Source organism: Stegodyphus dumicola, chromosome 8 (assembly GCF_044657685.1).
Source record: "Stegodyphus dumicola isolate Sdum_Otavi_A_Nest chromosome 8, ASM4465768v1".
Taxonomy (NCBI): domain Eukaryota; kingdom Metazoa; phylum Arthropoda; class Arachnida; order Araneae; family Eresidae; genus Stegodyphus; species Stegodyphus dumicola.
The window spans coordinates 68,210,136-68,228,237 of record NC_140775.1 but is presented as its reverse complement, the minus strand read 5'-3'; the positions used below and the strand labels follow the sequence as shown (position 1 = coordinate 68,228,237).

The 18,102-nt window shown below is 29.2% G+C and overlaps 1 protein-coding gene across 20 annotated transcripts in view; it reads right to left on the bottom strand.

Annotated features, from left to right (window-relative positions):
• Nucleotides 1–18,102, bottom strand: part of LOC118191434 (uncharacterized) — a 587,182-nt gene that overhangs the window by 136,407 nt on the left and 432,673 nt on the right. For 16 of the 20 annotated variants that reach the window (XM_085821953.1, XM_085821952.1, XM_085821944.1 and 13 more), the window contains one exon: nucleotides 1,079–1,298. In XM_085821953.1, the coding sequence (XP_085678079.1) occupies nucleotides 1,079–1,298 (220 nt within the window). The remainder of the gene's footprint in view (nucleotides 1–1,078; nucleotides 1,299–18,102) is intronic. The other 4 variants (XM_085821935.1, XM_085821939.1, XM_085821943.1 and 1 more) reach the window with 1 other exon arrangement.

The window sequence follows — 18,102 nt, the reverse complement described above, 5'->3', positions numbered from 1 at the left end:
CGATGCCAGCCAAATGAAAATTCCACTGCCAGTCCCCACGGAAAGTTCACTGCCGGTCCCCAGGGACCAGCGCCACGCTCAGCGTGTTAAAGGAAAAAAAAAAAAAACTCCTGCTTAAAGAATATTGTTATTGTAAGTTGCACTCTCCTCCTTTTTTCGATGATTTTATGTAACTTTTTATGACCTTTTGGCACATTGTCTTAAATCCCCATCAACTGTTAAAATTAAATCATGCATTTCTCATTAATTTCCTATATGGTGTTCTTGGAAAATAACATATATGTATCTATGAATGCATAAAGTATAAATGTGCATGTATACTTTTATCTGACATACTGCTTTTGGACACAACATAAATAAAGTAACAACTTTTTCAATTTAAAACTCTAGTGAGAAAGCTTACAGACAAGTCAAAAACATTGCTGCATATAATATCAAGAACACATTTTAGTATATTTTAAAGTTTATAAATAATAGACACACCTATAATAGTAATTTGACTGTTTCTCCTATGATAAATTAAAAAGCATTCACAATTACTTTTAAGTACTGCTGAAGCCTGTATGTTAGTTCATAAAATCATTTTGAGAAAAATATTCTATACCATGAAAACTGAAAAATAAAAATGTAAAAAATTCCTTCAAATTAATCCTTTTTCAAGTCAAATAAAAAGGTTATTTTTATTTGACTTGAAAAAGGATTAATTTGAAGATTGACAAAGAACTGACAAAATCTTAAAACATTAAAATATGAATAATAAATTAAAATATACAAATAACAAATAGTAATATAAAAAATAAACTACTAATATAAAATGCCCACAAATAAGCTGAAAAGCATAGAAAAACAGACAAAACAGCATGAAATATTTAGGAAAAAAAATACAAAACAACAGCTAATACTGAAAACTGAATCAATAAAAAATATGAAAAGCATACATAAATAATAAAAATAACAATACAGGCTTCTACTTTTTAAGCAGTAAAATTTTATTAACTACAGCTCTCTATTAACTCAGTTAGCTTGGAAAAGGAAAAGATGAGAAGGTAGGCAAAAGAAGACAGAAAGCGAGACAAACCTGACTTGGTACTACCTGTTATGCTGCACAATAACCTTAATGTTGGGGCATCACCACTATACTGATTAATCATTCCTTTTGTAGCTGCCTGAGGAACAGGGATTGTTAAAGTTATAGGTTTATGGAATTTTCTTCTTCTGGGTTCTACTGTTACAATAGGACTCACCGCTACGCGATTGCCAAGAAGCTTAGCAACGAGTTCTGGAGCAATAGGTTGAGCCTGAAACAGAAACATATTGTACACATATCAGAAAGAAGCAACATTAGCAAAAAACAAATATGTTACATGAAACGGAAAAAATATCCTAGCTGTAAACACATTATTATTGAGTTAAAAATCAAACTGTCTTATTCAATTAAGGCTTAAACTATTATATTTTGTACGGTAGACAAATAATTCGTTTAAATTACCCAAATTTGTGTTCACCGCATATTTTTCATAAGATTATAAGGGAAAATAAATAATATTTATTGTGGGGAGGTTATAGCTGTAAACACATTATTATTCAATTAGAATTCAAAACTGTCTTATTTCATCAGTGCTCAAACTCTATTACTTTTTTTGGTAGATCAATAATTCCTTTAATTTATTCAAACATTTGTTCACTGCATATTTTTCATAAATAGGAATTTATTGGGAAAATTATTTAATATTTTTTGTAGAGATGGAAGTTTATTTTTATTAAGGGAGGATTTTAACTGAAAAAGATTAATATTATTTTACATACTTATTGCACCATACATAAAAGAATAATTAAATAAAAATCTTTCCTCAAATGGTAAGGAATTAAAAAAAATAGGAAGTTGATTAAAGTTATTTGTGATGGTCTTGAACAATAAATGACTAAAAAAACTAGAAATCTAGGAAAAAAAAATAAAGGATAAAACTAACAACAATTAGATAACTTCCATACAAAATAAAATAGTAGTATATACACAAGTATTCATAAACAGCCAAAAATAATGTTAAAAAGTAAACCTCCATAGATAAAACTCACAAAAAAGCAGAATTTTTCATAGGATGGAGAAGAATAGTCTAACAACTCAAAACCATTAATATGATTTGGTTTTGATTTGCAATGTGATCTTCCCCCCCCCCTGAGAACATGAAAACAGCCAATCATTTTTATTCCATCTTAACCAGTAATACTCGTACAGTGAGCATAACTGGCGCCTGGTACACACATAAATGCACCTTTTCCGCACCCCATAAGAAACTCATACTAACATGTAGACTATACTCGTAATAAGAACATAATACAAATAATAACAAAATGCAGTACCTGCCTTAAAATACTCTGTAATATATTATAAATAGTCAATACCTAATTACATTTCTACAAAATGCTATAAAGTTTTTCCGAATAAATGGTATACAGTTTTCGGGATAACAGACTTGGGTTAGGCTTTAAATTTGAGACAAAAAATCTAATTAAAAAATCAAGACTAGGATTGGATTCAGAAATGTGTCAGTGAGAAAAAAAAAAAAAAAAATATGCTCATCTAAAATTAGTTAAAAAAATCTTATTTATTTTACATATTAAAATAATTGTTTTTAAAAACACGCAGCTTTTAAATAATGAAAAAGTTATTATACATAAGTAGATATATTTATTAATATTAATATGATATTATAATACATTAATACAATTAATTACTATGCATGCATTCTTTTGATGAAGAAAATTTATCATTTACATCAATTACTTCATCAAAGTCGATCGTTTCCCATTTTCCTCTTTCCACATTTAAAAATGCTAGGCAATCTTGTTCCATAGCTTATTGTAGGTATGCCAAAATTGATTTTAATTTGCTGAACGAACATTCACAGCTAGCAATTGATACTGAAATAGTAAGGAGTATTTGAAGAGCAACTCTTAGGTTTGAAAAATCACTTTCTCTATACCAGATTATAATGGTACAAAGCTCTAATGCAGTTTTGAGTTAAGTTCTTTTCTACTGCAGAGTAATATCTTGCAGTCACATATTTTGACATAGAGTTCTGTCCATTAAAATCTGTATTATAAAATTCACCCAAATTTTTACAATTCTTTTCAAGATCATTGTCAACAATTTCTTTGTCCAATAATTTTTCAATGTCCAGTAAATACCCAAATTTCGAATTAAGATCACTTAGTCCTGTAAATTGTGTATTTATTTCCTGCAGCAGACGATCAGGAACGCTTTTCATAATGGGAGAAATTTCATTTACTGTGGAAAGGCCAACATCTCTAGCCAATTCTCTGGGCCTTTTTCAGCGTCTTCTAACATGGATTGTTGTAACTGTAGCCATTTTTTCCCAAAGAGACTTAGCCTTTTCTATTTCCTCTTTACAGATCTCGTCTTGAATTTCTTCCAGTTGCTAATGATTCAAGACCATGCAAGGCTTCTCTAAAATTCATTTTAGGATCTGGTAATCTAAGCTGCACATGATCAGTTCTCCTTAAGAATTCATGCCAGAAATGTGCTTAAGTTATGAAATTCAGAGTATTTTGCAATAAAATTGTAGCTTCACTTTTGGTGACACTTGTGGTAGAACTGTCCTCCAGTTTTCTTTAAAGCATTTTTTTAATTCCCAATGTAATGTTGAATGTGAGAAAAAGAGATATTATGTTTTCAGTTATTCAGAAATTTTACAACAACTGGATCTTGCTTAGCTGCAGTAATTCTTACTAAATTTAATGAGTGGTCATCACAGTTTAAATGCTTCCTTACTTTTTCCCATAAATTTTATTGAACACCAGACATGTGACCTGACATCCTGACAACACCATTATAACATTGTCGTCTACAGCCTGTTAATGAAATCTAATCAGAGTTTAATTTTTCTAAAATTGTATCTTGAGACTGCATTTTTAGCACGTACTTTAATAAATATATATATATATATATAAAAATCTTTGATAGAAACTTTCTTGCTGGTAAAATCAATATCTAAAAATCTAAAGACTTGCAAAATTTGTTCTCAATGAGTGATATCAGGAGTTGAATCAAATAAAAGTCCATAATATTTATTTCTTTTGATATCACTTATTAGTTGATTCGTATAGTTTAGTGGCCAAATTAACAATAGATCAAGATCAAAATCCTTATAATAAAAGACTATATTGCACTGTTTATTATCGTTTTAAAATAACAAACATGAGATGTTTGTGCATTTTGTTTTAAAAAAAAATATTTCATGATTTTAGAAAAACAAAGTGTTCAGAAAGAAAGAACATTGTGCATATGGAGATATTTGATTGATCTACTGCAAACATTATTTATAACATATTTTATCAGCCAAATAAAGAAAGGAAACAATTAATTATATTACAATAATCATTAATTTAAAATTTATTTTTCAGAAATCGCTAAAAATAAAACTGAAATTTTCCAGAAAATCCTGTTTGTCTTGGGGACTATTTGGTGCTCCTCTGTGAGTGGCGCTCCACAGTGTGATAGATCCCTTTGTACCCTCTCATTACATCACTGATCTTAACAAATATTACATGACAGAATTTTGAATAGCCCACTTCATCTTATCAGATATCAGAAAAAAGTAAGTTCATGACATGAAAATTGAGAAATGACTTTATACAACAATGTGATGTATAGCAGAGGTTTGGTTTAAGTCAAATAACATATATATTTCATTAACATATTGCCTGAAAATGGCATTTTAATCACAAAAATTCTTTGGTATACGAACAGCATGCATAGATTTTTATTTGGGTGAAGGCAACAAATAAATTGACATTTATAGGAGGAAATTTCTGTTTCATGAAAACTCTCCATACATGGAATGCATGCTTCCTTCAAAGTCATGAAAGTTTTTTGGACAATGCGAAACTCAGCCAATAAAATGCAATGGTTACATTCAAAATTCTGGAACAAGTGAATCAATATCAAAGGCAGATCGTATGGTAAACATATGTTTTCTGGAAGAGGACTGCCATAGTTGTAGATAGATACACAAGACATTTTTGAAGACATTTCACGCAGTACCAAAATTGCTTTTTTTTTTAAATGGTTAGTGATAGGTAATGAAATTATATACTTTTTCTTTGAACTGGAAACAAAAAGAAAAAGAAAAAAGAAATCTGCAAAGGTATCCAATATCTTAGATCACAATAAATTTTGAATTGCCTTACATATTGGAAGGTTTTTGTTGTCAGCTGTATTCATCTATTAAACAGACAATTCTCCATCAAAAAGGATTGTCAAACATTGCAATGATTCTGTACTATCATCAAATATAAAATAATGGCATGGTGACTTAAAATATTATGTTATGGTACGTTAATGATCAGCTGCATGTTGTAGGTAAAACAGAAGATCTTCTAATGAAATTTCAATGGGAAATACTACAGCTTTTTTTTTAATAATCTGGACATGCCACCCAGCAATCCATTTATTTATTTGCCCCCTGAAGAAATATCTCAAATATTAGCATTTTCAGTTGGAGACTGAATTTTGTGACTATGTATCTGAAGACTTCTTTCCCATTCCAAATATGTCTTCAAGAAAAGTATATGTAATTAGTGTAGTGCCAGGACCTCTGTCCTGAAGCTTATGGAATTACTTTCAATTTATACATATGTATACTTTTCTATGACTCTTGTCACCTTAGATATGCACACGAAATTATCATCAAAAAGATAAATAAAAAGACGAGTGAAGTAAGTTTATAGAACGTCATTGTAAACATATTACATTAAAGTACTGTAAACTTACACCTAATCCAAAGTAAAAAATGTACATGATTTTATTATCATTGAAGAACATTATTTAGGCTGGTATCAATATTTTGTTTATCTTTCTTATCAATACCAAAATAACAATAAAGGTGCTTCTATCTGAAATAATAAATTCTCTGAACTTCAAAATAAAAAAGAACATTTTTGGTACATTTGGTTTTATAAATAATCCTGCCAAAATAACACCAGACACAGAGACTGTAATTAGCTTCAGATTAACTGTTATTTTCAAACAAGAATTAATAAAAGTGAAAAGAGTTAGTAAAAACTTGAACATATTTTACGCAGCTAAATTTTTTACTAATACAAGAATTAGTAAAAAAAATTAATTACATAAAATAAAACAAGCAAAAATAACAAATAAATCTACATTAATAATTGTTATAGTCTAGACTGTGCATAACTATAGGATTTGAACTCGTACACTGAAATAAAGCACATGAAGTTTAGCTGTTTAAGATGAGAAATGTTTTCATACGAGACACTTTTCAGGGTACATAAACTAATATTCATATTATATATGAAGAAAGCCATAATACTCCTAGGTAGCTAGCCTTTTCAGTCATCAGAAACAGTAACCAGGATAAATTAATTGTGTACGCTCTACAGCTTAGCTACTTAAACACTGGTGGGCTTGTAAAAAAAAAAAAAAAAAAAAAAAAAACTCCTCACATTGTATGTTTAAAAATAAATATAAAAGCCATGAATTGCAAATACTTGAAGGTTGGAAAAAATTTTTACACCTCTGAAAAAGGTGATTAGTATCCATGAATAGACAGCTGTTCTGAAAAAACATTTAACCACTTGCGCTAAAAAGACGTGTCATGCACGGCGAGATGCTTTTGTCTCAAACCGCAAGTGACATGAACACCATGTCGATAGGCATTTATTGCAAAAATGAAAATAACATCGTGCACACATTGGCTAACAATGAGATTGTTTATTTCTCGAGTTACAGCTCTGGATTGCACTCGCAGACGCGGAGTGGCGTAAATAAGACACTTTACCGCTTGTTATATTGTAGCACACGGCACTGCAACCGTGAAGTTAAGTTGTAGTGCAAGTGGTTAAAAGACAGAAAAAAGACTGTAATGAATTTCATTTACTACTACATCGCCTATTATTATTTTTGAATACTTACATTAATAAAGTAATTTATTTATTATCATCGAAATTACTTTGCTTTTATTTAAAATTAATTATTGCACTCTATGCAGGATTTTTAAAGCTCTGTAATATTTGTTATACATAGTGTTTATAAAGGAATGGTGCAGTTTTAAAAACTTATAATAAATCTATATATCATTTTATATGGGCAAACCTCATGGAATAAGTAGTGGAAGCTATCCAAGTTTTTGATGCATTAATCGGAGTCCTTCAATATGTGCACACTTAGTCACACAACACACATCTACAATGGTAATAAATTCTTATCATACTCGGCATAGCATGTCTGCTAGTGCAGGCTTTACCCGAGCCTAAACTTCCTCAACTGACATGGGCACTGGTGGTTCATAAGCTCAGTCTTTACCAAACCTCCAAAGAAAGAAATTGCATGGAGTTAAATCTGGTGAACACGGTGGCCAGGGAAGAAGTTTGTTGTCTGCTGCTGCAGCACATCCCCTGGCCTTGAAATTGCGGCAGGGCACTGTCCAATTGCAAAATGTAATCATCATAACAGGGTTCAGCTAGGCTAACAACCAGGTTTCCAGCATGTCTAGAAATGAGTTGCCAATCGCAGTTTCTTGTTTGAAGAAAAACAGGGTGTGCACTTTCTCATGAGACATCACATAGGAAACATGCATGAAACTTGCGCTGCATTCAAACCACAGATCTGGACATCTCAAAATGGAGCATAAAGGAGCATAAAGAAAGCATTTTTCTGTTCCGTTGCCATCATGGAAATTTACTCTGCAGCTGCACAGTAAACAAACAGTAGGTAGCTCATGAGAAACTTATTATTAATTTTTAAAACTACAACATTCATTAATAAACACCTTGTATGTGTGATATCCAACAGCAAGGCAAATTCAAATCATGTTTCTGACAATACAAGACATATATATACACTGATAATATAATAACATAAGCTTTTGGCTCCAGCATACAGGCATGACGAAACCTGCTGATATAAAGTCTGCCTAAGAAACAAATACACTTATGATTATTTTCCTTCATCAGTTTAAATTAACAAGTGCATAGATAGAAGCAAAAAATATTTTAAAAAGCATCTGACAGAGGAAGTGCTATACACAAATTACTTAGCATTGGTCACAAAGTTTAATTCAGGCGATATGCCTCTGATGGCCATCTTTCCTTTATTGATCATGTCAGTTAAAGGATTTAGCTGAATAAAACTGATACTAAATGGTACAGAAAATTATAAATAACTACTATTCAATGGTTTTGTACAACTCAGCAGTATTATTAACTGATATATGAGAATTTCATAAACTCACTCGAACAAAACAAAACAATATGAAGTATGCTTGTCTCTCCTGATCAAAAATAAATAATAGTTTCCCCCACCCAACTTTTCTGACTACTGATGAAGAATGGAACTTAGAAGGAAACTGCAGAATTTGATCTCAATGTAGGAGACTCGAAGATATACTGTGAAACCATCTCCATATTTCAAAACTGCAGTGCTCATTATATAATGAATGCTCTTGACATCAATCACAATTTATTCTTATTTTGTGGCATCATCCACTATCAATTCCTCCTAGAAGGAATCAGACCATGACAAAAAAATCAGTGTTGTTTACATAAGCAGGAAATTCATGCCCAAAAAGTGTTAGTAGGTAGCTAGTATTGGTCAATACCAAGTGTTGCAGTACCAATTTATATTACAGCAATATATGTTATGTTGTTATTAAAAAGCATTATTTCAATGCAAACTCCATACTGCATTGAAAATAACACAGCACATACATTACTTTGTAGGTTTTCCCTTATTTTGCATAACAAATTTATTTTAAGTTTGATATCTTTACTGAACTTCTCAACTTTCCCTCACATTTTCTCGCCAAGATGTAAAGTCAAGGTGAAGTGAGTATTTAAACGGGTGAATCTCCGAGTTTATTTAGAGCATGTTTTTGCTAGTCAGTGCATGTTTCGTTGCTATTTTACTGTTACGCCAGTAAGCTTCTTGGCCATTCCGGATTATTATCACGCCTGTTAGGTGTAATTTAATGTGTTAATCCAGCACTACTTTATTTTAGATTTTAACTTGAATTACTCTACATTTCAGTGTCATTGTAAGTTGATGGTCCCATTGTAAAGCACAAAGATCATGCCTTTCTGTTAATTATTTTAATTAAATAAAGGGTTACTTTCATCCTCCTTCTGTGCTGGTAATTTTATTTATGCCTATGAGGAAATTCGCCAGTTCATTATAGGACCTAATTTAATTCATGTGGAATAAGAGAGACAGATCTTACAACTTAAGGAAATATGTGCCTTATCTCTCTTATTCTGTAGATATTTCATTAACAGATTATTATTTTCTTCTGGATTACTTCCCACTAGGAAAATGTTTTATCAGTCATTAATCTCTCTGGAAAGTGAAGCTTTAATCATCACCATAAAAGACAAATTTTTCAAGCAGAGCATGAATATATATGGCATGTTAGCATAACTCCAAATAAAGAACAATAAAAAACATTTCAAAACTTGCTTTTGTAAAATTTATTACCTAACTCCAGTGCCCTATTTATCTATTTTTTACAGAATATCACCTATATGCATTCTATTAGTACTTCATAGATCATTCAAAGAATCCATTGGCAAAAGAGCAAGATTTCCAATTCTCATAGTTAAATTTAATTTTTCCACTTTTCATCTCAAAGATGTAAAATTTAGGTGACTTGATGAATTATGAAACATAACCATTACCTTAAGACTAATTGCTAATTGCCTTCACCATTTTCTAACAATAATATGCCATTTTTCTTATATTACTTGAAAATTAATTTAATTGCAAATTAGATATTTGTTACTGTCTTTTACTGATCTAGATGTGAGCATACATTTCATATGCAATATGATATAGAAACCCTGTATTTTAATACAGTGATACAGTGGACACTATTTACTTTTAATACAGTGATTCCTCAATTAACAGTGATGATAACTTCAGCTGTTTTTATAATAAATTTCTGATTTATGATGAAATTGAATGATTTATTTAAAAAAGATATATTATTAATCTAAAATAAACTACAAAAATACATCCTACTCTTCTTGACACTGAATACTATCCAATGTACAAATAAGTCTTTGCCATTTGACAAAAGATGGTGCCACTAATTAGTTGTATTAAAACTGTCTGATGCAAAACGTCATATCATAAGGCTGAAAATCTGCTAACAACATAACCGCGAAATATTATTAGCGATTTTGTATCAACATCATAAATTTTTGTTTTGTGCAAAAAATGTTGAGTTCTGAGCTGAATAAACGTCATTTGTGGGAACTTTTGATTTACTTCTTTAATTTCAATAAATCTGCAGCTGAAGCACAGATTAATTAATTGCTTGTAGAAGTATATGGTGAGGCTACCTTAAGTGAGAAAAGTTATCGTGAGTAATTTGAAAAGTTTAAGAATGGTGAATTTAACATCAAAGACAAAGAACACAGCAGAAGACCGAAAGTGTATGAAGATGAAGATGCGGAATCAGAAACACTATTGGATGAAGATTCGTACCAAATGCAAGTAAATCTTGCACTTACATTAGCAATGACTCAACAAGCAATTTAATATCATTTAAAATCATTGGGAATGACTCAAAAGCAAGGAAATTGGGTTCCATATGAACTGAAGCCGAGAAACATTTAACATCAATTTTTTACATGTGAAATCTTGCTTGCCAGGCATAAAAGAAAGGTTTTTTTTTGCATCACATAGTCACTGGTGAGAGAAATGTATCCGCTATGACAACCCAAGAAAGAAGAAATCTTGGGGACTACTTTGCCATGCTTTAACATAAACAGCCAAGCTGAATATTCATGGAGACAAAATCATGTTATGTACATGGTGGTATCAAGTATTATGAGTTGCTCAAACCATTACTCGAGCTCTCTAATGAACAAAATTGATGAGGCTGAGTTGAGCACTCCAAGAAAAATGCGCTCACTACTACTAAAGACATAACAGAATTATTCTCCTGCGTGAAAATGGTCATCCACACATTGCAGTGCCAGTCAAAACATACATGGAAACACTCAAATGAGAAGTTTTACCTCACCCACTGATTATTCACCAGATATTGCTCCTTCTGATTACTTCTTATTTTGATTGCTGAAACATAGCCTGTCTGAGCAGCACTTCACATCATATAAAGACACCAAAAATTGGGTCAAATCATGGATAGTTGCACAAGATGAAGCATTCTCCCAGCATGGTATCCATATGCTACCAGAAAGATGGGAAAAGGCAGTGACTAGCAAAGAACAATACTTTGAATAAAACATAAAGTACCTGGAGGGAGGGTGAATTATGGTTAATAAATAATTTATGGTACATATATATTATTTAATAGCAAGTTATACTGTATTATTCTGTTATAAGAATTTGGTTCCCATCCTGTCTAAAGAAAATGAAAAATTAAACAGCCTGAAAGGAAAAGTAAGAAGCTTGGAAATTGAGTCAGAAAATCCCAACCTTTTATCTCATTTTAAGAAAATGTTGCTGTCAAACATTTTATGCTGTTTATGAATTAATGTATAAAATTAATCTAGTGAATAACGATAAGTTATTATTTGGCATCATATTGCCTTACAAACAAATATTGTTTATTGACCAATATTTTGCCATTATTTGCATTCAAGTTCATCTACAAAATTCAGTGATCATGAGTGTAGATTATACGTGGCAGAGCATGTGATCCAAAATAAAAAATATTAAAACAATTTCCTCAATGAATATAAATTCCTATAAAACCTTGCATTAATCTTTAGAATGTTTTTATATTTGTTAAGAACCATAATACTTCCAAACTCCTGGATGGATTCTTATTCAATAAAATATTTTGGCCTCTGTTTGACATACTATATTTTGTTACCTTAAAAATGTAAAGAAAATTACTAGAGTGCCTTAGATCTATAAAGCAATTTCATTTGAAAATAAATCGTTACTGCCCAAATTTTTGAAGCTATAAAAAAAGTAACTGGAAAAAGAGAAAAGACAAAGTCATTCATATTTCACTAACGGCATAAAAAGCACTGCTCAAAATTAGCATAATAATCAATCAAGTCTCAAGCAGCAGCTCTTCATAAGTGCAATCTAGATATAATTTAAGAGGATAACAATTTAATGCCCAGAATCATTCTGTAAACTATAGCAACGCTCAGAATAATTTTTGAACCTTTCTCACAGAAAATAAGTTTGAATTAGAATTCCTCGAGTTTGAATACATATTTGAGTTTATTAACTCTGGTGAACTTGCCGTGGTGAACTCTTAATTGCCGTGGAAAACTTACAAGATTCATTTCCCAGTGCCATGGTTTTTCACACAGGCTCGCATAGTTATGTGATGTATTAGGGGAGAAATACGTGCAAGTTTTACTGTCTAAAAACTGTTTATTTTCACAAAATAAAGAATAAAAGAAAAAAATGAATGCCCAAAATTTAATGTTTTGAGTAAAAGTATAATAAAAATGATGTTTCTATAACAAAAAAGATCTCTAAAATGGAGTTTCGATCAATTCCTTTTTAGACCAGTAAAGTGTAATATCAGGTTTCAGTGTTATACCTTGTGAAATCAGTATGCCTAAAAAAACATATGTTTCTTCTGAACTGATTGAATGCCACGATTTTGTTCTTCATTTTTCATTTGCAAAGCGTTGGTTCATATACCCGTCTACAAAACGGTTAGTTTCAGTAACAATATGAAGTACGAGCAATTCATCAAAAAAATAATTCAAAAAAGATAAATGGGTTTGAGACATCTGTTGTATCTTTCTTTATTCCTTTAACCTATTACAAAAAGTAAATGAAAATAGGGGACACAGAATTTAAAAAAATATGTTTTACTCAAACAACACCAGTCATTACTTTCACCGCTTTAGACACATCCCTCTCCAATTTCTCCCCACACTTCTCTGAAATAGTATCCTCCTGTGTTTACTTTTTATATTTTGATTATCTAAATAATATTTTGAAAATAAATCCCAACTGTTCTCTGTATTGGAAACTGAATAAACAGGTAGAGAAAAAGCTAAGAAAATGAAAAATAATGACTTAATTAAAGGAGATTTTCTGGAACAAATTATCATTAACTAATGCATTCATTTTGCAAACTAGTACTTGTTGAACTCCTGCAATGGAGTGTCACTGTGAAAAGGCATGAAAGTGGTACGAAAACAATAAAACTGTCTCAAGAAAAAAATTATCAGAAGCAACAAAATGATGGTCACAGAACTAAACAGATTTGACTACAGTACAATTAAAATAATGTGTCAGAACATATGATTAGTGTCTTGCATATATGTTGAAATGTACTTGTGCATATAAATATGGAAAACAGTCATAAAGATTTTTACAGCCGAGCATAATAAGAAGCTTAGCAAGCAAGCCATTGTTTAAGACATGTACTTAGAAAGCAACTTAAAATTTATAAAAGCAAATAAGATAAAATAAACTTTTTACGAATAAACTAAATATTTTCTTCTTTTCAGTTGTCATAAGACCAAAAATATGTAAAATAAATAAATATATTCAAACACAAATATTAGAGATTAAATGAAATTTCCCACTTATAATTTAAAAGGATTATACTCATATTATGTTGAAAAATAAATTGGCGCACATAGTTGAAATCAAGTTAACAAAAGATAAAATATTTCAAATTCCTGAAACCAATGTTTACAAACAAACACAAAAGCAGAAGACTTTTCAGAACCCATCTGGTTTGCCAGCCAGAACTGAATCAACCCATCCATTCTGGTTCCAAGCGACAAAGCAGATGAGTCATCTGCAAAAGCTCCTACCTTCATGTTTGTTTATAAATATAGTTTTAGCATGTAAGCTTAAAATATTATACCCATTGTATGCTCCAAAAAATATAAAATATCTAAAAAAATTTGGTTCTAAAATGATACTTTTAGAAATAAATAAACTTGGAACAAATATGAAAAATTATAGAATATAATGAACTTATGCTCTCATGCAGCAAGTATTAAATGTAAAAGTGATATTTTTAAAATACCTCATTAAATGACATGCAAAGGGCAAACAGGTTTTAGAACCAAATTTTTATTATAGGCATTACAGAATGATTAATAGATTAGTTTCAGCTTAAGAGGAATTTGTAGTTGTTGCAAAGTTAAAGAAAGAAAGAGGCAAAGAAGAAAGGTGCAGACAGAAAAGAATTCAAAATTTTTATTTTGTTAAACGGATGCATTACATCATAGCTAATACCTATACTAATACTTGCTACATGAGAGATTACAAAATTTTAGCATGAGGTTTTATCAACAGATTTGAACATTTATATTATCATATGCATACATGATTTAACACTATGTAATAGTGTTCTACATGATACACATTTATATTTTATATGTTTCAAAAACTGGCCATATTTTATATTTAACACACATTTATTTATCTTTGGGATTTAATTAGCAAATCCTGGCAGAAACAATTTTTAGAAAGCAATAAATTCTTCAAAAACGAAATAACTCATTTATTCTTCAAAATTTTGCTAAGAAAAACCTATAACTAAAAGTTGTTATTTTGATCAAATAACTTTCAGTTGGTTGTTATGAACAATTGCTTCAATCATATAAATACATAAAGATCTATGAATCTTAAATAAAAAGAAAAATATTTTAAATGAGAAAAGTTAAGTTATGCTATGCATTATTCATAACTGAAAAGTGTAACTTTCAAGCAAAAAATATACTATCATACTCAATAAACTCATCATAGAAATTATTATATTCTCAAAATTTAAAATAATAATAAATAAATAAAACTAAAAATCACACCTTTAAAAAAAATTAAAAGGAGCCAAAGAAATCAGTCATTTAAAATGTGCATTAATCCTTTGTCACATAATGGTAAAAAAAGAAACTGAATTATGAATTATTCTAGAATGTATCGATTAAAAATATAATTTGATGCTTAAATTAATTAAAATAGGTCAGAAAGAAATAAAAGAATTTTTTCCACAGATCCTTGTACATCTAAACATAATATTAAAGTGCTTCTGAGATGCATACCCATTATCAGATATGATTTTGGGGGTAACTCTTTTAATAACACTTCTCTAAGGAAATTACATTTAACATTAGTCTTTTAACATAAACATAAAAAACATATAAACTTACTAAAGATTTCTAATTTTCAGAGACTTCCCTATTCTATTTTAAGCAAGAGTCAAAATGGATCTTAAAATTATACATTTTTAAAAAAGATACTTATTTACAAATCACATAAACCTTGATTGTATCTTAATTTAGCAATTTATACTACATTAAAATGCAAAATAGTCGCTTCTAAGTACCAAACAGCTATTCAATAAAACATACTCATAACAAAAAACTTCATAGTTATAGCATGTAAATTGCAAACACCATGTAACACAGTGATTAAAGATCAGCACATTATTTAAAAGTTTTTTATATTCATTAACAGCATAATCTATAGAAAACCCCTCTTGATATATATACATACTTTCTACAAACATACAAGTAAATTTTCATCACAGTTGTGCTTATAATGTAGAAAAAAATAATATGAATAAATCTAAATCAAATGTTAGACCAAAAGAAAAAAAAGGGCACATTGAAATTAAGCCTTTTAAACTTAAATTTCTTTTTATTGTGGTAGATAGTTAAATAAATGGATTATTAAAAAATTAAATTTTAGTTTACAGTAATTTCACTGGCTACAATATATTTCTGTATTACATTATTTTTAACACATAAATCAAAACCCAAATATGCAAACAAAAGTAATAGAGTAGACAGATGACTTTCGTTTTGGGAAAGGGGGGCACTTTTGTATTAAGACTATTTTTTATGACTAAATTATGCTTTATTAAATAAAGATTCTATACATATAATGAGGTTTTAAATGACTGGGCTAAACTTTTAAAGACAGACTTCAGTAATAAAAAAAGAAAGTAAAATGACTTATTATAGAGCTGAATAAAAAATTCTACATTAAGAATAATCTAATTTACATTAAGAATATTTTTTCATTCAATATGTAAATTATACAACAGCTAATTAATGAATATAGATGCTGCAAAACTCCTTTTAAGGCTTTGAAGTCTTTCTCTAAATGCTGGTTAAGCATATTCAGGAATATGAATGTTTAGGCTAAAATTTATATTGGAGTTATTTTAATTTCTAACTGTTGTTCTGTTCATAAATGCAAGAGTTGCACAACAACTTAAATATTAATAATTGTCAAAATAAAAATTTTTTGGCACTGATTTAAAATGAAAAGATTCAAGTTACTTAAATATTAATAACTGTCAAAATTAAACTCTTTTTGGCACTGATTTAAAATGAAAAGATTCGAGTTTACTGATTTGTCAATATTCTTTGGCACTTTCAAATGCTTCTATGCAGTAAAACTTAAGTTCTGCTTTGATATTTTCTACCAAAATGAGTAACTTAATGCAATAAATTTATAAATATGAATTTTTTACTCATATATTTTCGGTTCATTCATTTTATAAAAATAAAGAGATGACATTTTTGAAAATAAAATCATTATGTTAATTTACAATAGTAAAATATTATGGATTAAACATAACATACAACTTTTCATCTTATAGATACATTATAAAAATATTTCTAATATACTTGCTGATCTAAGCAAAACTGAAAAATTAATTCAGCCTTCATAATAGATATTTTACATTGCATAATTTGGATCTTTCTAATATAGTTTTGACATTTTTGATAATAATCATATCTATGGGAGTTTAAGAAAATATGAAGAAAATCCCAGTAAGAGGTAGATATTTCAGTATAAATGTAAAAGGATAAAATACATATAAAAAAAAAGAGAGAGAGACAGAGAAAGTGATTTTGTTTTCTTCGTATAAAATTTTTCTGTGTATGAAATATCTAAAAACAATATAACCATTCTCATCACTTTGAAACTCATGCTGATAAAACTGCTTTTTCAAATGGGTCAGAAGCAACATTAAAGAATTAAGTATTTACAGCACATTATTTTACACAATCTGTCACTTCTAAGCTGACTTGGCAGAGAAAATAGTTATTTTATTTTTATTTATTTATTTTTGGTATTCATTCCTTTCGGCAGTGAATTCATCAACATTAGTTACCTGCAGTGGACCATCTATTTATTTTAACAAAGCTCACTTTCATGCATACACTGCACATTTTGTAGAACTCGTGGAACTTCTGATACAAGTTCCCAGAAAAGAAATTTTTAAGCTTATCTTGTTTTAATACTTTTAAACACAGTTTTAGGCTGAATGCATGTTAAATACTAGTTAAGTAAAAGGTTGTAAAAGTAATACTTTTTAAAAATTTTATTTCCTGATATAAGTACATAGTGCTTAAACAATGAAATAAATAAATACATTCAAGTAAATAATTATAAAAACATAAATTAAAATTAAATAATAAAAAATATTAAACAATAAATAGATTAAATAATAAATGAATTGTGATTCTGAATGAATAAATATTAATTAAACAATAACTAAATAATTATTAAATGATAAAAATGATCAATAATACTGATGAAATTATAACTAAATATTTTTTTCAATAATAATTAACAATGCACTTATAAATTAAATTAAACTATTTAAAGATTAATATCACCCTTATAAATTAACATATAATTATTCTATATTGATATATGAATGTTTATTTACAGAATACCAGTTTCAGGAAACTCACAGCTTATCATTTTCACAAACTGCAACACGAATAGAAAAACATATGTTGTTGCCCATGAAAACTATCACTACAAAGAGGAAAAATAACTAATTTGTAAGACATTTTACATTTTTGTTAATGTTATGCAATTACAATTTTTAAGCTCCCTCTCCAAAAAAAAATGTATATAGGTACAATTATAACCAGCATTATAATATTAACTGGCTGGCAAAGTCATACTGCAACTAGCAATACTGATTAATCTTACATAACCGTGTACTATATATAGGAATGATAATGATGTGAAACAAGTCAATATATGATGAATTATTATGCTTAGCTAATATGTGATTTGTACTTACCATATCACAATAATAGTTCATTACCTACACAATGATATTTTTA